We start from the raw sequence: 22333 nt of genomic DNA on the forward strand, positions 1-22333 counted from the left end.
AGTGTCTATATGGATGTGTGCATGTGTGAGTCCATATATATAAGACGAGAGGAAATGGCCTAAAATTGTGCCATGGCAGGTTTAGATTGGATATTAGGAAAAATTTATTCACTGAAAGAGTTGTGAAGCATTGGAACGGGCTGCCCAGGGAAGTGGTTGAGTCCCCATCCATGGAAGTATTTTAAAAATGTGTAGTTGGGCCACTTAAGGACATGGTTTAGTGGTGGAATGGCAGGGTTAGGTTAACGGTTGGACTCGATGATCTTAAAGGTCTTTTCCAACCTAAGTGATTCTATGATTCTATATATATGTATACATAAATATATACACAAGTATATATGTACATCTCTATATAAATGTATATACTTGTATATCTGCATATATACTATGTATGAACACAGATATGTATATATGTATATACACACATATTTATTATATACGCGTATGTGTACATGATCAAAAGTGAGCCCAGAAGCCTAGCATAAGGGCTACACGAAGTTTTGCAGTGCCAGCCCACTTCAGCATAGAAAAGCGAGCCATCGACACGTTGCTACAGAACAAAACCAAACCTTGCTGCTTCTCAACTTCCCACATGGGATAAACCCCAAAGGGGATCAGGATCTTTAGTTCTGAAACACTGTTTTCCTCCCATTTGTTTTAATTGCTGGGAAAACAAACAGACAACGCTTTGCTGCTGGTCTCTCCTGACCCCAATCCGAAGGCAAGACAACCCTAATAAAAACAGGACAACACAGGCTGGTGAGGACTGGCATTAGCCAGGGGCCAGCTCAGGGTCCCTAGTCCCCTACAGCTGCCATATAGCAGGAGGTAAAATCCATAGTCACTTATTGAATATTTTCTCCCTTGTTCAGGCTAAATCCAAAGGGATTTAGCCCGCTCCAGGGAAGGGGAGATGGTGCCACTGTGCGGAGATGGTGCCTGGCACTTCTGAGACAGGTGGGATACAGCCAAAGGGAGCCCTGCAGGGGATGGTGCCTGGATGAGGAGCCAGGTTTTATTTCTGTGCGGACTTATCGTGCCCATCTTTCCACAGAGGCTGCTCTGAGGGAAACTCCAGGTTGTGTAAAGGAGCAAGTTCAGGAAGGGCTTGGTGGAGGTCTGGCAGACAAAAATGACGCCCACCTCAACAAAGATGGCCTTTTTGTTTTGATGGGTACCGTCCCAGCAGAGGCTACTGTCTTACTGAAAGCAAGAGAGACCTGGAATTGTCTCTTAGTGAAGCCCTTGCTGGGCTAAGCCAGTAGCTGGGGAACGATCCAAACTCCCAAAGGTTTAATGACAGCAAACTCACTTGGGTGGCATGAAGTCCAAGAGCCTTCCCTCTCCTTTCCCCAGCTTTCTGTTTTTACCATTACACTGAAACAGTGGCCCTTATTTTAGACAGTTGTAATCATATTCATGGCCACCATGAATCTTTATCTAAAATGAGCTCTACTCTCCACCAGGACTTGCTCAAGGTTCAGGTTTGTAGCTAGTGGTATGGCTTCATTTCTACATACAATATACTTCGTACATTATTTCCAGTTTGGGCGTAAGCTCTGAGCAAAATGACACTCTGCAAATTTAACAAGTCTAAAAATTCCTTTTCATTCTTACTCTTGTCACTTACAGCTTTTTTACATTTGGCCACTGAGAAACAACAACAACAGAAAAAAATTACCTGCCAGAAGAACGGCTCAGTGTAGTATATGTAAATATATAAACCAGGCAGCTGTGTGCCTGGCTCTCTGCTTTCCCTCTGCTTCCCTTCGTAGCGAAAGGAAAAGCAAGAGTGGTCCCTTCAGGTCACATCCATCACGTCAGCCCTTTGTAATTATGAAGACCTGATCATCACTTGACTGGTGAGAGGTTGCCAGGTACCAGCAGAGTAAAGACGTAGTGATATTGCACCGTAAATTCCCATCATGTTTCACTTCTCCAAGATGGGCTGCAGGTCATGAAGATTACTGGGTGCAACAGTGCAGCAGTTTGTATTTACTATCTGGTAACAACACACTATGGAGCACCGTCTGAGCTTATTTACACAGGTGTCAGCCCAAAGTAGCCTCTTGGTGCCACTGGATTTACACAAGATTTACACCCCTGTAACCAAGAGCAGAATTTGGCCCTAAATTATGATGCAGTTAAAGACCCCGTGTTCCTGAGTTGCAGAAAATTGTTTACACCCACATGAAATGGGTCGTAAAATGCCATTGCGCTGATTTGTTAGAGTGTTACACCCAATTTGCTCAGGTGTAAATAACTACCCAGTGGGTGGCATAATATTTGCATCCTGTAACTTAAGGCGTTGCTGTCCGCTGCAAATCAGTCAGGCTTCAGGTTCCAGTATCCTCCTGGGAGCAGAATGGATGCTCCTGGCCTGGAGAAAGTGATGCAACAGCAGATTGCTAATGAGTGGGAGTTCGTGGGGAGTGACATATATGGAATAAAACTGGAATATCTCGTGTGTATTTTCATTGCCCAACTGGTTATTTTTTGCAGCTGAAGTCTCGTGTTCTGATGACTCCCTTAGCGATCTCTCCGCCGAGAAGCACACCAGAGCCGGATATTAGTTCAATCCCCCAGGATGCAGCCACAATACCCAACTCGGCCACCCCACAGGCTCTCACAGGTACCCAGCCTCAAGTGCTCCTTGGCCAAGGGGTGAGCAGGAACCATGGGTTGACAGCCAGAGGCTGTGCTTTCCAGAACAGGCAGAAGTCATGAAAACGGGGTGTTTGCAGATTAGACCGATGGCCAGTGACAAAAAGCACAGATGTCCTGCAAGTCTATATTTTGACTGCCATGTCTCAAGCTTATTAGATCCATTCCTCTTGAAACATGGACATCACATCCCATGGATACTACCATTTTATACCTGACACTTACCCCATCAAATGTGTTGCAATGACCAGACTAAACCCCAGTGTGAACATGAAGCATCTGTTACAGCTGTGGGGAGAAGGACGGAGGAGCCATGGTCTGACTGTAGGCAGGGTTAGCCAGCGTGTAAATCCCAATGCCTTATAGCAACAGCAGAGCTGGTCATTTCTGACTGTAGTCATGGAAAACACAGCTGCTGCCTTCTTTTTTTCCTTATATTACCAGAAGAAACATAGGTCAATGCTTTTAAACTGATGTAAATAGTAAGAAAATCAACAAGACAGTTGATTTACCCTGAGATTTCAGCAGAGAAATGAATTAGATAACATTAGAATCCAAACACAACACATAAATCCCATTATTTCTTAGCTGGGATGCACAGAGGAGAAGTTTTCCATCTGCTCTGGTAGCAGAATGATACTAAACGGAGCAACAATGACGATAATAATATATTTTATTCTCATTTATCCCTTCACATGCAAAGACTGCAAAGCGCTTGGCAAACATCAGCCGAGTGGCATTTCATAGTGCTGCCCTGAGACGTGGGCCCGGTGCTGCTTTCAGAGGGGACAGGGAGTCACAGTCCACCAGCTCCACCAGATCACCGGGGTGGCTGCAGAGGCAGAGGCTCCATGGGTCATTTTGGGCTCTGCAGATGCAGCACCCTGCACCTCTCTCTGCCTGTCCCCATGCGGCCAGCACCTCTTCTCCCAGCACCTTCCCAACAGTGCATGCAGGCTCCCACCATAGTAGGGTTTCAGGAGGTGGAGGCAAGCTCAAGCCAAATTTTACCTCCTTATCTGCACCAAAAAGACCATAGGGGCCCCGCTCCCCAGTGAGGGACCCAGCATGCTGCCTGCAGGTTGCAGAGTCCCTCCTGTGGCCGAACCCTGGACAAAACGGGTGGCTTGACAGGGAAAAAGCCATATCCTGCAGATTCGGCAAGGTTCGACACAGTGGCACGCTGGGGAAACCCCCTGCAATTCATGCGTGCCGCTGCTGTCTTTCGGTGCGTTATCCCTTTGCTTGTTTAGCACTTGGAAGGTGTGAAGTGCTATGTAATGATAAGTATGATTGCTATGATGGTCCTGTTTACCCAGGATATACTGCCTGAGCCCCTTCTGCTGTTCAGCGGGAGGTGGGGTAGCAGAGTGTGCTGTGACAGTTGCACTAGATTTTCATTACGGTGATGCAAACTGTAAATTATTTCCAACTTTACCCAGCTGTCACCATGTCCTCCACTCCGCTTGATGGTTTTTTTTTTTGGTCACATATCTGATTTCTGTCAGAGGATAATGTTATATTGTCTGAGAGATGACAGCTCAAGCACACTCAGCCAGCTATTATAATATGTCTCACTTTAGCCTGACTTTAGGCTGTGTCTTAGTCGCCCTTAGTTACCGCAGCATTATCTCCACTTCCTCTGAGATGCAGTTAGCCTCAGCCAAGCTTAAAATAAGTTCATGCTAGCGGGAGGAGAACACTGATTTTTTGCCTCTTGCCAGCAGGCCTGATGGCATGCAGAAAAACTGCCTTCACAGGCCACGCTGCATGAGAGGAGGCACGCAGGGCTTGGCTGCGGCGAGACTGGGGCATCCCCTGCGGAGCAGACCCCCTGTGTGGCACAGTTGCGTGGCTGTGGTTCCAAATGAGGACGGAATGTACAGTTTCCCTCAAAGCAATGCAGTCTGCAGAGTGCTGGATTGGCCATGGGGGTCTGGAAGCTCCCAAAGCCTGGAGTTTCTGGCGTTGCACTGTGCAGCTCAGCACAGCATAACTTCAGAAATTCCAGCTGCATTAAGGTCAGGAGCAGCAAGGAACCAAAGTCTCCCGAAACTCAGCTCAGAGCAGTGCTTCTGGGAGGGCCTTCTCAATGAACCAGTCTAAAAACAGATAGAGAAAATAAACAAACAAACGGACAAAACCACCTCAGGCTGGAGTTTACCCATTGCTTTAAGTTCACCCCTGCTAGTGACTGTCCTGCACTCCCCGGGTGTTTTTTCTGGTCACCAGCTGGATGTACAAGGTATTCTGTAAGAGAGCAGACCCCAAGCACACGCAGAGGGGCTTTCAGGAGCTCCTTTGGTTGCACGTAGCTTATCCTCACCTGTGGCACCAAGCAGGGGCCCCGACTTGGCCCACTTCACGCAGGCACGGGTGATCAGTGCAAGGGAGCCTGGCTGTGCCATCGCGAATGGCAGCAATTTGCCACTGAACGGAAGAGCTCATGAAATAGGAAAGTTGAAAGCTAGCATTTGCTAGGATGCTCTCTGGGCCATTTGGTGATAACCTGGGTGGGATTTTGTGTCTACAGTCTGCATTTACGTCAACAAACAAGCAAACCTGGGGCCGTACCTCGACAGAAAAAAAGTGCAGCAGCTTCCAGAGCACTTTGGGCCTGAGAGACCATCCGCAGCCCTGCAGCAGGCTGTTCAGGCCTGCATCGACTGCGCGCTCCAGCAAAAGGCCGTCTTCTCGCTCATCAAGCAAGGCTACGGAGGCGAGATGGTGTCAGGTAAAGCATTTTTGTAAAGGGGTTTGTGGCCCATTGGGAAGTGCTCAAAACCTTAACCCCATCCCCAGTGCCAGCTGTCCTAGCAGTCCCGTTCACGTCAGCAGGGTGGCAACCAGCTTGAAACATCACTCAGGCCTTGGTGAAACGAGCTGCTGCAGGAGTCGCCCGGGGGTCGGATGCAAGGCTGTCGGTGGAGAGCACCGCAGCAGCGATTCAGGGGAGGGACAGGGCTAGCTCCAGAGTCCTGTGCCTACCGCTCTTGGAAACATTGCTGAGGCCAGGCCTGCGAGCTGAGTTTTTCACGCAGCCATACGAGGAGGAGCAGCCCGGCGAGCCCACGTGATGCCCCGCGTTGCCGCCGCATGTTGCTCTAAAGGAAAACTTGCTGAGAGTTCGGCTGCTGGTGCGTCCTCCGCCTGCAGTCCATGAGCCAAACCCGCTCTCAGCTGTAGGAGTGGCAAAAGTCCCACGGCAATTGCCCATGCAGCAGGACTATGCAAACAGATCAGAGAGAATCAGAGCTCAGAGAGAATTTCCCAGGAGCTTCTCATCTTCCCGCAGCGACGCTTCTTGCTGTGTCCCAATCAGTCTCCCATGTCCCACGCTGAGTCCCCTGGCCTGGCTCTCAGACCGAACATGAACTTTTCTTTTAATCACAGCAAGAGTTTTGTGTCGCAACATTCTTTTAGCACATGGGGATGCAGCGGGAATGAAACAATGGTGGGAATACGGGAAGACACGCTGCAATGAGCTGCTGCGAATGAGTCAGGCACGAACGTGAAGCCAAGGACCGCAAGTCCAATCAGTTTTGCAGGGACCGCAGCAGCTCAGCTGTGCCACTGGGACCCTCTCGTGTGGGAGCCCCAGCTCTGGCCCGCTGTGCAGCATATAAACCCTGCTCCCTCCCTCTCCTCTTGTTCTCTCTAATCACAAGTGTGCCTTCCCCAAGGGACATCAGAAATACTCTAAGAATAACCCAGATTTCTTCACAGAAACACAAGGCTGAAGCAATTTAGTGCAAAGCTTCATTTTTTTGCCTGGTTCTGTGCTGTGTATATGATTTTCATTACAAGTGGGAAAGTCACATCGTGCACCAAGCCTGCCAACCCCCTTGGTCTCAGTTCCTCTGAGTTGGCTCAGCTTCAGGTACCTGAGCTAAAAGCACCTGATCAACATTGCTTCCAACTTCACTCCTCTTCTAATCATTGAGGAGGGGCGAACGGCCTCCTGGTCATGGTGTGGCTCTGAGATTGCAGCTCACGCCCAGCCCAGCAGCAGGGCAGACAGGTTTTTGTCATGGGCTTTCCAGTCTTCCCGTGGCTTGGCTCACAGATGCTCAGCTGGCTGTGGAGCATGATCCCTTACAGAAGCTCAGGCCAGCAGGAAATCTCTGAAGTTATCCCAAAGATTATAAGTCTAGCATTGCAATTTATATTTGTTAGTAGTGACTGGAGGCTGTAGGACTGGAAAAAACCTTCCAGGTGGTGGAGTTCAGGCAGCCGTATCATGTAGTTCTCCCTGCAAACCTGTTCACACCTGAATGTGTCCTGCTACAATCAATCCTGGTGGGTCTGTCGTAACCCCTCCACCTCTCTCATGGCTGGGACCTTTTTGATTCCTGGCTAAACATATTCCCTGACAGCTTTGTCCAGGAATTTTAATTGCTCTGTTCTCACCCTTGAGTTCAATCTCTGATGTATTTCTAGAAAGCAGTCCTGGCTGCATTGTGCGGAAGATTTCTGGGTTATCTGATGTATTTCTAGAAAGCAGTCCTTATCCTGCTAGGCTGAAATACGCAGTTTCTTTCAGGTCCTGGCTGCATTGTGCGGAAGATTTCTGGGTTAGTGAAAGAAGTGCAGGTGTCTTCCCACAGCCCCACGTGGCAGAGATGGTGGTGGCTGCAGTGCCACAGGGAAACTTTCTGCTCCCTGAACACCGCTGTGGCCTGCCTGTGCACCTCTTCAAGTGTGAATTCACCCTTCTCAAGCCAGAATGGTGCCCAGCAGTCCAGCTCAATTCCTCATCTCTCCTGGAAATGCTTTGTTCAATACCTCCTTGAAATATATCTGACTTTTTCATTGCTGTGTCACCTTAGTGGCTTATGGGCATCTGGTGAGCCTGTTCCATCGTTTCTCCTCCCATCATGTAATGTTGAGCCTCCTCAAAATATTACGGATTGCTGTGTACTTTCTGGTATTTTTTTCCATCCATTTTTGTTATTGCAGAGCTCAAGATCAGTCAATCCTTTCTGTGCAACCTCCTGGTCCTCTTCTGCATTGATAATGCCTCCTAGCTTACAGCATCAACAAAATCTTTTTGTGCCAGCACAGACCACTGCCGGCTTGTGTCCCAGTGCTTGGGGTCTCCTGCCAGCAGAGCCTGTTGTCATCTCCTGACTCACCTTTCATACGCAATCAGTTCCAGTTTAATGGAAGAGTTCTCATACTTTACTTAATTCTGGATAGACCACAACTGCCAACCTTCCCTTGCCTATAAATGCAATTAAATCAGTAAATAAAGATCCATGATGAAGCTGGTAGCCCTCTCTTCAGTATAACCCTGGTACCTTTTATTCATTCACAGCCATGTCTTTAATTCTTGTCTCCCCCCATTATCTTTTAAAACCTTGGGTATTGCTGAAGTCAGCCTAATAGCCCATCACTGGCAGATCACTTTCTTTCCCCTTCCTTAGACCAAGGTATCGTAATTGCCTCCTTCCAATCATACAATACAGTTTTCAGTTGGATGCATACATTAGAAATCTTTGCACTGCTGGCCGTGCCAGTCGGCATCTTTCAGCGCTCCAGGAGGAAGGTGATCTGGGTCACACAGACTCAGTTCCTTGAGCTCCTCCAGTCTGTTCTGACCTTCAGGTGGGTAATTACGTAAAATATTTTAAGACATACAAATAGTTGTGTGAAATGTTTTCCCCTGCTCTCATTCTTCTTCCTGCTGTGCATCCCTGGGTGTTGAATTGCTCCTGCTTGCTTTCCAGTTTCAGCTTCTTTTGAGGGGAAGCAGCATCTCCTGAGCCTGCTGGTAGTGAACAGCATCGGGTACGTCCTGCGCTTCCTAAAGAAGCTCTGTCGCAGCCTCCTGTGTGACAATCTCTTCAGCAACCAGCCTTTCCAGCAGTACAACACCGTGTCGGAGAGGCCAGAGGTGTATGAAAACAGGCAGATGGAGGCAGGTAGGCTGCTTGATCAAGAAGAAGTTACTGTCTTTTTTTGGTCCTGTACTGTAATATGCTAGAGAACTGCAGGTCGCAGTGGGACCTTTCCAGAGGAAGGCAGTGGGCTGATTTGCAGTATTTTTCCCAGTGGCTACAGAGTGTCTTTCGGGTGAGAACCACTGTGTTGAAGAGCCCCAGCAGTGATGGGGATAATTTTTTTTTATTATTTTATATCTCTTTGTTTCTTTTGTCTCTTTTCCTAAGGAAACAAGGCTTGTATGATCATATTTGTCCTTGTTTCTGTCAATTCTGTCCCATAACTTTTGGTTACCTCAAGCATACCTGGCTCTGGGGTAGAACCCTCAAAGGGATTAAGTTCCCTCAAGTTTTAGGCAGGCAGGAAGGTGGAAGGGAAATTTCTGTCTCCATCCAGCTCAACCACCACATGAGACACTGAAGGGTCCCCACCAACTACCAAGCCTCCTCTGCTGGCAGACCTGCCGCAGAACGTTGCCTGTCCCCGCTCCCCAGACCCCTCTGCGTTGCCACTGCCTTGGCTTGTTGGCTGCATCGAGAGGGGGCAGGTCGGGCGAGCGCGTGGACCCCAGCCCACACTTTGGTGTCAGAATGGCACGAATAGGAAATCACCGCCGTAACGGGTATGCTCTGACCTGGCACTGCCCCCTACTTCGTTACCTGTGTGCTTCCCCGCTCCACTTGTTTTAAGGATCACCTGCAAAGCAGCACGGTCTGCCTTCACTCGAGGGGACCTCTTACTGGAGAGGGGAGAGAGCCGCTCACAGCAATGCAGTTTTGGGTCAGTGCTGTGAGCATAAATCTAAGGTGATGTTATTAGCTGTGGCAAACTCAGCCTGGATCCTGATCTGTCACCTCCACCCGTGAGTGAAAACCTAGATGAGAGTTGTGACTGCTAAGGGGTTTGCTTTGCTTTGCTGCTTGCAGGAGCCTTTCTTCTAGCTTGCCTGTGGGCACCAGCAGGGTCCCTGCCTTAGTGCTTGTCCATGTGGAGAAGCGAAGCCTGGAGAGGCTGTAGCGTGGGGCAGACGCACTCAAGGATGGTGGTGGTTCCAAGGGGCACCTGCCCTGAGTAGCGCCAGGCTCCCAGGCAGATGCCCACCCCCAGCGTGCTGGGATGGGGTGCTGGCCCTGTGCAGCCCCCACAGAGCTGGGACATGCCTGCAGCCCCCATCTGCAGTCAGTGGCTGGAAAGCTGCCCTGGGGCCCTACTATGGACATCACAAAAGTTGGTTTAGGGAAAAAGAAAGATGCAAAGTTACGGCCCTCAACCTCTACTTCACCTGCAGGCTTCCTCCTGACTTAAATTATTTTTCCTTCTCTTTTATTAACAACACTGCGGGTGTTTGGGGAACACGCTGTCTCTCATGCGTTCAGTTTAATGGCAGCTACATGCTGGCAGCTGAAAGAAAGGTGTTTTAGTGTCCACAATTATGATCCACGAATCACTTCTTTGCCAGGAAGACCATAAGTGTGTGTTTCACACACCAAACGTGGGAGTGGGCTGTGCACACAGTGCAGAAATTGCCTTTTTGTGCAAATAAATCCAGCTGCCATTCTTATACATAGGGGAGGAAAGGCAGGAACCCAGATTGAAAAGCAATATATTTTTTTTCCTCTGGACTAAGACATTTACAGCAACTGGATTGTTTCTGAGAGGTCAAGGGATTTCTGCAGTACCGAGTGAGTGCAGCCCAGGAGGCCTGGCATTTGTGTTTGTATTTGCATTTTAATTTGCATGTACATTTGCATTTACTTTTGCATGGCAAGGCTGTATGTGATGGAAGGCAACTCCACAACTGGAGTTTTTACAGTGGCTGTTACACTCTGAGCATCTCCCTCCCTACATAATTACAACGTGGATGTCCCTGACACCATTCCCACTGGCTCTGCCCAGCCACTGAGGAAAGGGCAAAGTATTATTTTTTGACCCAGGCCAGGCAGGAGACATGGATGTAGGGAAGGCTTCTCTTCTCTGGATCTCCCACTGCTGGGGGGCAATTAATAGCCCCTCTGGAGGCAGCCTGGGCTAGTCAGGGCTAGTGCTAGCCTGGGGTCTCCTCCCCTCTGCCTGGGAATGGGATGGGGGAGAGGCAGTGGCTCCTGGGGTTTTTGTATCTCCATCACCAGCAACACTGTGGTACAGTGGAGATCATGAGCTGTGAAATAGCTGAGGGCAGCGGTTCTACATGGATTTAAAACTCCCCCACCAGGCCCCAGCTTGCTCACCCTGGGGTCTGGTAAGCCACTGGCCTGCTAGGCACAGAGCTGCAGAGATTTGGGTGCTTCCCTGTTCAAGTGGGCACGTGGGAGAGGCGACGGTGGAGCCACCTGGTCTCGCCATGAGGGAGGCTGTGATGAACCAAGCCATTTTCAGAGCATCCTGGTGCTCAGGTGGCTCTCTGAGCTGGCAGCCCCGAAAGGGGATTCTCCTTCCACAAAAGATTAACAGAAATATCGTGAGACAGGTTTTGTAGGCGCTTTCAGCACTCCGCTGACTGCTGACCTGATGTATCAAATTTGGTGAACCCGGGTTGCTCTGCCGAAGCCTCTGTCTGTGGGCCTGGGGGTGTCTGGGGGGGAGCTCAGCATCTTCGCCAGGTCGCCTGCTGTCTGCAGTGCTGTGGGCCCCAGGATGCAGAGCCAGGGGCTGGTTTCACTGCAGCCAGGTAGTTGTTTGGAAAACCCACGTACAAGATTGCTACTCAGCCCCAGAGTGCACATGAAGGCATGGAAGGAGAAATTAACTCTGCCATGTAAAGCCCTTGAAATGGGGAATTTTGGAGAGGGGGGAAAAGCTGCCTCTTCTGGAGGGCAAGTGTTGCCCAGCTCAGGAGCTGTCTGTCCGTGGCTGTGCGGCAGGGGAACTGGAGTGATGGCCTCGCACCCTTCATGCTGCACTCAGCCAGAGCCGGGCAGATACACAACATTCCTGTCCATCATGTCAGGCTGTATTCAACAGCTCTGTTGGCACCAGTGGAATAACTCCAGTTTTAGGCACTGGGGCTTGACCCACTGAGGCTATGTTTAAAGCTGCATTGCCTAAATCTCCCTGGGAGCCAGCATTTCTCTGCAGTGAGGTCAGTACAAGGGGGACCTCTGCTACACAGAACAGAGACGGGGGTTCCCTGTAGCGGCAACAATAAGGAGGACAGTCGGAGATCTTGCAGGCGGGTCTGTGAGGGCGCCTGTTGGGATGGAGCTCGCAGGGAAGGAGCAGGGCCGTAATAAAGCACTGCAGGAAGCCATGCAAAGAAGCCACATTTTTCATTGTTTCTGTTCTGCAGCTTGTAATCGAGATGTTCTTTCTTTTAAAATCACGTGCTTTTCACCCCCTGCATACCAATGAATTTAATACATGTATTGACTTCGCTGCACTTACTCTTGATTTACACTGGCAGAAGTGAGAGGAGAAGCCGGCATCGTGTCCAGTCATATTAATCCATTTACACCATACAGCAGTCACCTTTTAACCCTGCCCCAAAGCACATGCCCCTAAGCCATAATTCACCTGTGCTCCCAGCAAACTGCCAGATGCTAATGGCTGCGTACAGGCCAGGTGGGATTTGTTGATACACGCATACATCACTTACAACGACGTTTTACATGTCTAAGAAGTATGCACGCACTGGGCTGTACCCAGCCCTGGCCTCTGCAATGAGCCTTCTTGGCTGTGCATTACCCCTCTGCCTGCCCTGCCAACGCCTCTTGCACTGGCACCCAGCGGCCCCACACATGGGGTGAGGGTCCCTCTCCAGCCCTCTCCCAATGTCAGTGGCTTCACTGCCTTGTCTTGGTGCATCTGGGGACATACCCTGTGGCTCCTTCTCAGCTGTGAAGGGACTTTCTGGCTCATGAGAGCAATTTGTGGGGATCAGCTGTGGGATGACTCCCAGGACTTCATTCTGGAAAGTGCCTGGCTTCAGGTCTTTGATGTTTGCATTTCAGCAAACCCTGAGATGTTACCTGTCCCCACAGCACCTGGGTTCAAAGCACCTCTGGACCTGCACCCCAGAATTTTCCATGAGAGTGGTAGTGCAGTTTGAACTAAAATGATGGCAAGATCTGGGTGAACTCTGCAGCAAATGCTGTGAAGTGTGCTGGGGGCTACATGGATGGGAAGCCAAAACAGATCCTGTAAGTGCCCCCATCCACACCTTCTGTGTTCAGCTTTAATTAGTCAGCCCATGCTGTGCTAATGGTGGCTTGGATGTGAGCCTGGGAAAGGAACATTTCTGGAACATGTACAGACGGTTGACATGCACCTATGCAATGTAGACTGTTATTTTTCAGAGGAAAGCATGTTTGCTGTAAAACTTCTTGCCAGCCTGATGGTGGGCACAGAAATTGAAGTAGTTTATCTTATGTGGGAAGCATCTAACCTGATAAGCATCTTCTTCTTTCCCCTTTCAGTCAATCCTTCCCTTTCTCTTTCTGTCCTGAATCGTGGGGTTTGGTTATTTTGTGCTGTTAGACAATTACTGCTGTGCTCCATGCAGAGCATGGCTGCATGTAGCTGCAGCAAATCTTTCTTTATGCAAGGACTCCTGTGGCCACCCTGTACCCTTGTCTTCATCAGGAGGGAAGACAGGAAGGTCAGTGAGTAAGTTCCTCAGCCTTGCTCCTCTCCCCACGGCCAAGACAAATTTGTATGCATAGATACCATATGGTGCCCCCTACCACTGTCCACAGGAGAACAGCACTTCTCGTGGCAGTGGCTGGAGGTAGGGCCCCATATGGAGCAGAAGCACAGCAGGAGGTAGGGGTACCCTATGCTACGTCAGCGCCTTTCTGTTTCAGAAGGTGGGCTCTTCCTATCTACAAGCACTTGAAAAGCTGGCAGGAGAAGTGCTATAGCAATGCACTATGAGAGCATGACTAGTAGGCAAGATGCTAAGCTGGGAGCTGGATTTTGTCAGAGACTTTCCCGTTGATTGTGTGGGCAAGGCACCCTTCCCTGCTGTGCCTTTTCTATCCAAGGAAGGCAATAATTCTTGCCACCATGTGCAAAGCCCTTCTAAAACAGCTGGGGAAAAAAGAATAGCATGATAGAAAACCACATATTATTACAATCAATATTTTTTGTTCCAAGCACCAAATAAACAGCAGCTCAGAAATTTCAAGCCCTGAGAGAGCAAGAAAAATGTTTTCTTTCCCCTTTCTAGTACCGTGGCTTGTTTAATCTTGTCTTGTTGCATGCTATGAGGAACAGTGCTCCTGGCTTCTCAGCACACTCAGAATAAATGGCTTTTATGGCTATCAGTAGCTTCGGCTCTCTTCAGCATTTAATTACCTGCAAAGGCCATTTATTGCCTCATATATTCCTCTACCATGAACATTATCCTTTAAACAATAAATAAAATATTAAGGTCACTCTTAAAGAGGGAGCAGAGGAACTGCATAAGCCATCCAGCCACAACGAAGTCCAACATAAAAAGTTTGTTTGGTCTTTGGGGCATTTAATTGATGGCAGAGCCTGCAGTAGAGCAGAGAAAGAGTGGGATGGCTGCAGGCATTTATTCCTTCCAGGCATGCATGGGCCTGTGCATCCATCAGAGTCTGCGTGTCTCCTCCCTCTCCAGAGGGCCCCAGGGCAGGACATCCCACCGAGGATGGACACACACACATCCCACCCCCAAGGTCCCCCCGGAGCTGCATGTTGTCATTCAGAAACCTGGGGAGGGACAGGAATGGTTTAGGATGGTAGGAAAGATAGGAAGTAAAAGCAAGAGGGTGAAAGAAGAGACAGTCAGGCAATGCTTCGGTGGAGGGGTTTGTGAAGGTGGTAGTAGGGGCTTTAATATTCAGGTCCTTTAAACCTGAATAAACTAATGAAATGTACACTAAAGGGCAAATCCTGTCAGGAAGAAAAATAAGAGATAGATGGGAGAGATGAAATTCACCTGTCATATAATTTGCCTGAACTCTGTAGAATTGGCAGAATTGGATAAATTGACCCTTGTGCCCTTCAAGCTGTGTGATTACTGTTTGCTAACCCCCAAATGAAGAAAGAGTCCCTTTTTGTTCCTTTAAATTTATGAAATTGTATCTCCTTGTGGATGCTAAGCAATGAAGATATAAGCAGACGTCCCTCCGCAGTCAGCCCAAGGGAAATGCTCCTTCCCACCTTCCGCCGGGCTGTTTTACCTTCACGGTCTTGAAGGGGTGCAAGAAAATCCATCCCTTTTGAAAAGCTACCCCCCCGGAGGGTTGGCACTCTGCTCCCAGCAGTGGATGAGGAGCAGCCCAAAGACCCTTCTGTCCTTCAGCCCAAGATGCTCTCAGAGCCATGGCACAGGCACCGGCAGTGCTGCAGATTGCCTGGGCTGCAGCCATGGAGGTTAGAAGAGAGAGCTAAGTTATGAAATGGAGTTTAAAGAAGAGAAAAAAGACTCTCTATTTTTCCATATCAAAGGGTATGCATAAGGAAAGTGGATGAAATTATGGGCATAAATGCATGAAGCATGATGGATGAGATCATATCCACTACCGGAAAAAATACCCCTGGGCATTTAATTCAAGCTTTACATGCACAGTCACGTGGAGGAAGCATGGACACTCTTTTAGAGGCGCAGTCAGGTAAATCATGTGATTATAACTCTGGTTTAGCTTCAGTTTTAGCTTTAACTTGGGTTTAGGTATTTAAGACTTTTCCATAGAGCTATAGGATTCCTTCAGGTGATGTCTGATGGTAGGTGTCCAAGATTTGATTTTAAATAGCTAAAATTAAAGTTGAAAGAGGAATTTCTGTTCCTAAAGTTTTTAAATATTGATACAAATGCCTGTGATCAAACATACCCATACTTCAAGCAGTCAGATCAGCAGGCCACAGGCCAGAAGTGATGATGAAAAACCCACCTCTCACTGGAATCAAGCTGCAGATGGAGGTTTGGGGAACCAGGTACTTTATGGTTGGGTTTCCTCATGGAAGAGGCAAGGTTACAGAAGTGATTTAAACAAAAAGGCAGCAGTGGCTTGCTAGACTTCAGCAGTGAAGCCAAAGTTAAGGAAAATGGTCTCTTCCCAGCAACCCAGCGCAGTGCAGCACACTGGTGTGAAGGGAAACTGGCTCTGTGGGACCATGGGGGGAGGAGGAGATAAAAAGACACGAGAAAGGGGAATTGGTGAATTCCAAGCTGCTGGGACTGAGGTCGGCCGGGGACATCAGAAGCAGCAGCAGAGAATGCAGGAAAAGAAAGGATTTCTGAAGGGGAACAACGGCTTTAGGGCCCAGCTACGTTGTATGTATACGGCAGAAGAAACCCCAGAAGAAATATCAGAAAGTCTAGCTGAGCTGCAGCACTGGGCAGGGATAAATGAAGGAAAGACTTTATAACTTGTACCTACATATAAACACATGCACAGGCTCATGCTTTATATGTGCTCTACCTAATTCCTGGATGAGATTATTAGTTATTAATGGGCAAACACAGCTTATTTTGCAGTTACCACACTTTGCTCTAGACTTCTCACTTCTCGTGTCTCAAATGATTTGTTTTTCAAACAAAAAATTGCTGTTAAATATTTTAAGCCAGTACTAAGCAATATAATTCAGGGAGATTCATCATGGTGGTAGCAGAACAGAAATGCACCAAGTACTTCAGCTGCAGAGAATCCCGGTATATAACACCTTGAAATTTTCAAATAGCACAGCCATTTTCATCTAGTCTATTCTATACACAGCTTTTTGTGACCTTTATCAATGCTGATTTATAAGCATATGGAGTACATTATAAACTACCTGGGTAGAAAAGCCCCTCTAGGTACTGCTAGAAGCTGGAGACAGAAAAGATCAATTGCAGCCTTTCCTGTCTCCCTCTGTCAGTGCAGAACTATTGCTGTGCTAAGACACAAAACTATACAACCCTGATAAATCTCCTTTTCATGATGTACACTTTAGTGTAACATAAAGGCAAGGGAGAAGGGAAGAGAATGGAGGAGCGGGTTTGAAATCAGGTGGAAGAAACCAAAGGAAGACTTTTCCTAAAGGCCGGATCCCTATGTCATTGAAATCCCTTTGCCTTCACTTGTGGCTATGCAGTGCCTAACCAATTTGCCTACGCTGTAGGATAGGACTAAAACTCCTTCATTGCAACACAAGACATTTATTCAATCATCCCCAAGCGCTTAAAAAAAAAAATCCTTGATGGGTTATTTATACACACGAGCACCTTTTATTATTAAATCTAATATATTTGTCAGCAGCTAGCTTGTGAATTTACTCTACCTTTTTACTCAGTTTGGGCAATAAAACCATGTTGATCTGTTCCCAGCCAGCTTCATTCCCTGGTTCTACTGCATTAAACACAATGTGGCTGTTGTCTGGGCTGCAAACACTCAAGGGAAATCGTTTAAATAATGAAAAAAATTGCCTTTGCTGAAGTCCTTGCAATCAGGACAACATTGGATTTTGGAAAATGCTCTAAAAAATTCAGATTCTTGATGTTAACTGACTGGCAGCTTCTCCTTGGGGGATACTGCAAAATATTTTTTAGCAGCTAGGACACAGCGAAATGATCCATGGTGCAGTAAAGCCTCAGAGTAAACCCTGGGGAATTCGCCGCAGGTTTTACCTCCACAGTGTGACCATGGTTGCAGTGTTCCTAATATCTACACTCACAAGTGGATGAGGCTTATTTACGTTTTCCTATTCTGACTGACTAGAACCCCCTTTTCCTCCCCCGTGGATGCAACTGTGTGTTCCTATATGCCATGTGAAAGTTATCCCATAGGCTGAAAAACACAGGCGTGACAGCCCTGAACCTCTGTCGGCAGATGCCCTGGACTGCCCGCTTGCTCGCTGCCTCTGCAGCAGCCTCAGGGGTGCTGTGGCTCCTTGGGGACGCGTCTCCGTGCCACTCTGCCTTGGCGAGCAGTGAGCAGCTCGGCTCCGCTTCCACGAACCAGATGTTGTTCCCTGCAATGCTTTCCGTGTCCAGCCAAACTGTGGCAGCCAGGAGCTGGTGTGGAAAAGGTCCAGTCCTTACCCAGCCACGCAGGGTGCAGATGTATGCACTGGTGACACGGTGTAGAAATGCCTGCTAAGGGGTGACATCATATTTTCATTGTGCTGCATGCCTGGACGGGCAATGGAGCTAAAAGGAATGGGCTGGTGCTGTAATCCCAGAGTAAATCACAGCAGACAGAGCTGGGAAGTCTTAATCCATCATAGGAAGCTCTTATCTTTAGATAAATGCATGCAGGCTCAAGCTACAAGGAAGATAAGGTGCCTGGTCTGTTTCTGACTGGACAGAAATGTGTGAGGCTGTTTGGCAGACACAGAAAAAGTTATTTTTTAATCTCTTAAGAGCTGATGTTAAAACAGTAGATAGCAGTTCAGAACCAAGGCATATCTTTCACACTTTTAAATACTGTTTAGATTTCTCTGCTCTCTCCCTCTATGGCTTACACCAGATTGAACTGACGGTTAAACTCATCTAAAGTATTTCCTTCTGCACTTCTGTATTTGATTTTTGTGTTTCCCTATTGTATTTTTCCTTCCATGAAGGGTGAGACGCAGGGTTACTAACCTCCACAGCTGCTTAAAACCATCCATTCCCGCTCCCCCCACTGCCTCCCAGATAGAGCAAATGCCATCCTTGGGTGGGGAGCTGGAGCCAAGCTCGGGAACTATAAAATACAGGCAAAGATAAAACTGTACAAGGAGTCTCTCAATGGGATTTTGACACTGTGGCTGGCTCCTCTCAAAATGACTGGGAGATGAGAAAAGGCTGGCCCTGGCTGGGGGAGAGGAGAGGTCTGAGGAAGCTATGATATCATGCTACTTAAAATATGGAGTTCACAGCTGGTCAACCCATTATAGAAAATATATGGTAGCACTTAAAAAGGTACAGGGAAGGGTCAGAGGGCAAAGCCCATCACTAAATGATATGATGAATAGGAGACAAGACAGGAATTAAAGGAAGAGTGGGGGTGGAGAAAAGAAAGAAAGAAAGAAATCTGTGTTGACTTCAAGGAAAAGAAGTTATTGGAGAATTTAATTAGAGCAAATACTCTACTTGAGCAATGCAGGTGGTGGAGTAAAAGGCTATGAAGCGACACAAAAGTGTTAGCCTGGAAGGAAGGGCAGTGGTCCCGGGAAGCTGCTGGTGTGTAAAAGAGGACCTCCCTGGATTGGGGGTCAGTGTCCGGCGTGCTCAGAGGTGGGGGTGCAGGTTTCCATTCCTGCCTCGTGCAACTTTCACCTGGATGCAGCCGTTCCACAGCTGTGCGGGATGTGGCCTGTTAACTGGGAATGGGGATCCTGGCTCCAGTTCACTGCCCTGAACTCGGGCTCTGCTGTCCAAGCAGCAATCTGGGGACAAACCCAGAGAAAGGCATGGAAGGGAAAGCTGGATGAATGGAAGTCTGAGATGGATGGCTGGGGAAGAATGGCTATGCAGGTCAGGGGTATGGGAGGAGAGAAAATAGAAAAGGGGGATAGGAAAATGGCTGGCAAAATGGGAAAAGGGTGATGCTGCTGGTGTGGGAAAGCAGGTTTAGAGCTGGTGCAAGGTTGAGACAGTGGGAATGTGATGGAAGAAGCAGTAGGAAGAGATGATGAGGAAGAATGGAGGGAGGAGCCAGTGGGGGCTATAAGGGAAGGAAGCCTGAGACAGGCAAAGGGAGAGAGGAATTTAACATGGGAAGTAATGTGGGAGCAGCAGCAGGTGAGGAAAGCAGCTCAAGACATGTTTGGCCTGGGAGGAGAGGAGAGAAGGCAGACTGGAGAGGACAGGAGTGTCTCTGGAGTGCAGAAAGAGCTTTTACCTATAGGAGACATTTAGCAGAATAAGTCATTTGTTTTGGATTTTTTTTTAAGATAAAGAAGAAAAGTGAGAATTAGATCTGCCTAGGAAAACCATCAGGTAAGGATCATCTCCATGGGTATACACTCTTCTTCATTTCCTGCTTGACTTGAAATTGATTTTAATTTCCTTTTGTAATGCACAACAGGAGACATAGTTTCTTTGTCTTTCTGGAGTGTCTCTATTCCCAGATGCTACCAAGGGTCCACTGTATATGTTCTGCATTCAGACGTGCAGCGTACATCCATGTGGCATGCTGTAGTGGCATACAGATACCACTGAGGCAAAGGACTTAGCATGTTACAGAGGTGAGAGACAAAAAAAGTGCTTTTCTTCATCCTGATGGAGAACTGGGGTCCAGAGATGATGGATAACCTGACCAAGGTCATCCCAGAGGTCTGGAGCAAAGCTGGGGTGTGAGTTGCAGGTTCTCATGCTGTTTTAACTCTCAGCAGACCCATCTTCAGGAATTGGCTGGGAACCATATAGGCTGCTACTTTAAAGGAACTCAGCTAAAAACAATGTGCATTTTTAAATTCTGAAAGCAGTTGGGTTTTTTTCTCTTCTCCTTTGCTGCATTTTAAAGGGTGCTGGATGTAACAGACCTGGGCTTTTCAATCCAGTTGCCTGTGGACCATTTATTCATGGAGAGGAAAACTGTGCCAAAGTGGCTTGAGCATCTCAGGGTGGTGAACAGTTGTAAGAGAGACTACTGTGCTCAAAGAAAAGGCTCAAAGCAGCTTTCTCATAAATCCTGCTTTAAAACCTTGTGTGCTAATTTCTCAGTAGTGTGTGCCCTTCTGCTGACTACCTAGAAAATAAAATACAGAAGTGCAACAGAATACAGAAGGGCTAAGCTACAGATTTATGAAACTGTTGCATTTTAAACCTCAGTAGAGAGTTACGTTTTCTTCTATTGTCTCAGAAAACATGTTTTTCCCTAATTGGTCAAAGTGGGATTAGTAGCTGTGAAAGCTGTGCACTTTACAAGGTCTTCTGGGAGCTTAAAAAATGCAGATATTTTCATACACATCGTTGGTTGAGCCGCAACATGCGCAGCTTCTCTGTGATACAAGCTAACAGGGAGCTGGAGAAATATGAACACAAAAAGCTTCCACAGTCTTTTGTAGCTTCTGGACAGTGGAGCCCGTCCTTTCCCCTGCCTCCCATGCCACTGTAAGTGCCCTGGACCCCTTAAATGAGCCCTTGCCAGGGTCCTCCCCAACACTTTGCAGCTGCTTTTCAGAGTGGAGAAGACGTCAGTCATAGCATTGGAGGACAATTCAGGTGGGAAGGGACTCCAGTAGGTCTTTGGTCCAAACCTTTTTCCAAAGCAGGGTCAGCTATGGAGTCAGAGCAGGTTCTCAGGGCTTTGTGCAGTTGGGTCTGGAAAAATTCCAGTGCCAGAGCCTGCACAGCCTCTCTGGGCAACATCTGCCACTGCCCCGCTGTCCTCACGGGTAAAAGGTTTCTCCTTATACCCAGTCTGAAACTTTCAACTTTTGCCTGTTGTCTCTTGTTCTCCTGCTCTGCACCACTATGAATAGATTAGCTCCACCTTCTTGGTGACCTCCACATGGGTCCTGGGGGGCTGCTGTTAGGCTTCTATCCCCAAGCTGCCTCTCCCCCAGGCTGAACAAACCTGGTTCCCCTAGTCTCTCCTTGCAGGACAAGTGCTCCAGGCCCCAGACATGTTGATGGCCCTCCGCTGAACTCATCCATTTGTCCATGTCTGTCTGGTATCGCAGAGACCAAACCTGGATGCCGGGTTAGACCCCTGCAGTACCCCACTTTTTACTGGTCTCCATACAACCCATTAGCCGCCACACACTAAGCCTGATCATCCAACCAGTTTCTCACTCATCCCACCTGTTAGTGTCTAACTTGGATGCAAGAACATTGTGGGAGATGGTGTTGAAAGCCTTGCTAAAGTCAAGGCAAATGACATCCACTGCTCTCCCTTTGCCCACAAATCCAGTTGCTTTATGATAGAAGGCAATAAGGTTAGTCAGGTGTGACTGACCCTTGGTAAACCCATACAGACTGCCCCTGGTCATCTTCATCTCCTTCTCTGCTGCTGGGAGGGGGGTCATGAAATGCAGATCTCTCCTCCTGCCCTGAAGTTTAACTGGGGACTGTGTCATCCCTCAGGGGCATAATGGATTTCTCTGTGCCCTGAAAGCCCCCCAGGCCTGCCTGCCTCTTCCCTCCCATGTGTGGGTCTCTTCTGGGGTTGGGCAGACCATTGCAGGGCATGGGCTCACAGAGACATGGTTGCTCAAGGCGCATCAGCCCGTGCAATTTTACAAAGCATCCTTCACTCAGCAAGGAGCACAGAAGCTGATCAGCACCTTTTAAAACTGTATGAGTCAAAACCTGCAGCCACACATACTTGAATGTACAGTCTTCCTTTTCCTAATCTAACCATGACTCTAACCATTTCCTCATAAGCTTCTTTTGGTCAGGAGGAGGCAACTCTGATGAGTTGCTCTAGTAATCTACTGACTGCTCATGTCAACTTGAAGATCAGGAGCTCTGAAAAGGCTTGCTTAGAAACCTGGATGCTTGAGACAATCCCTGCTCCCCCCTGTCCAATGAAGACATGAATATCACTTTTGAAATTCCCAGAGCACCTTCCATTGAGGCATGTTTCAAACAGTAATGAATGGAGGTTACTGCTTGGTCCATGCCAATAGGCATCATTACTCCCATTTTGGAGGCCAAAGCAGAGACATGTGGAATAAATCGATCTAGATCAATAAAAGAGTCTTAGGCAGAGTCAGGAACAGAACTGATGGTGTCCGGCTCCTTGTCATAGTCATAGTCTTGCACACAACTCATGGGTGTCCTTCCATGAGGAGATTTCACCCACACATGTCTTATTTCACACAGACTACTGAAAGCATACGACATGAGTCA

General features: G+C 48.0%; 1 protein-coding gene across 1 annotated transcript in view; it reads left to right on the forward strand.

Moving 5' to 3' along the window:
- SCML4 (Scm polycomb group protein like 4) overlaps positions 1-22333 on the forward strand; it is a 45114-nt gene that overhangs the window by 5743 nt on the left and 17038 nt on the right. Inside the window, exons 2-4 of the mRNA XM_009649273.1 lie at positions 2503-2632; positions 5198-5398; positions 8394-8588. Of these exons, the coding sequence (XP_009647568.1) occupies positions 2503-2632; positions 5198-5398; positions 8394-8588 (526 nt within the window). The remainder of the gene's footprint in view (positions 1-2502; positions 2633-5197; positions 5399-8393; positions 8589-22333) is intronic.

Source organism: Egretta garzetta, unplaced genomic scaffold (genome assembly GCF_000687185.1).
Source record: "Egretta garzetta isolate BGI_Z169 unplaced genomic scaffold, ASM68718v1 scaffold10, whole genome shotgun sequence".
Classification (NCBI taxonomy): Eukaryota; Metazoa; Chordata; class Aves; order Pelecaniformes; family Ardeidae; genus Egretta; species Egretta garzetta.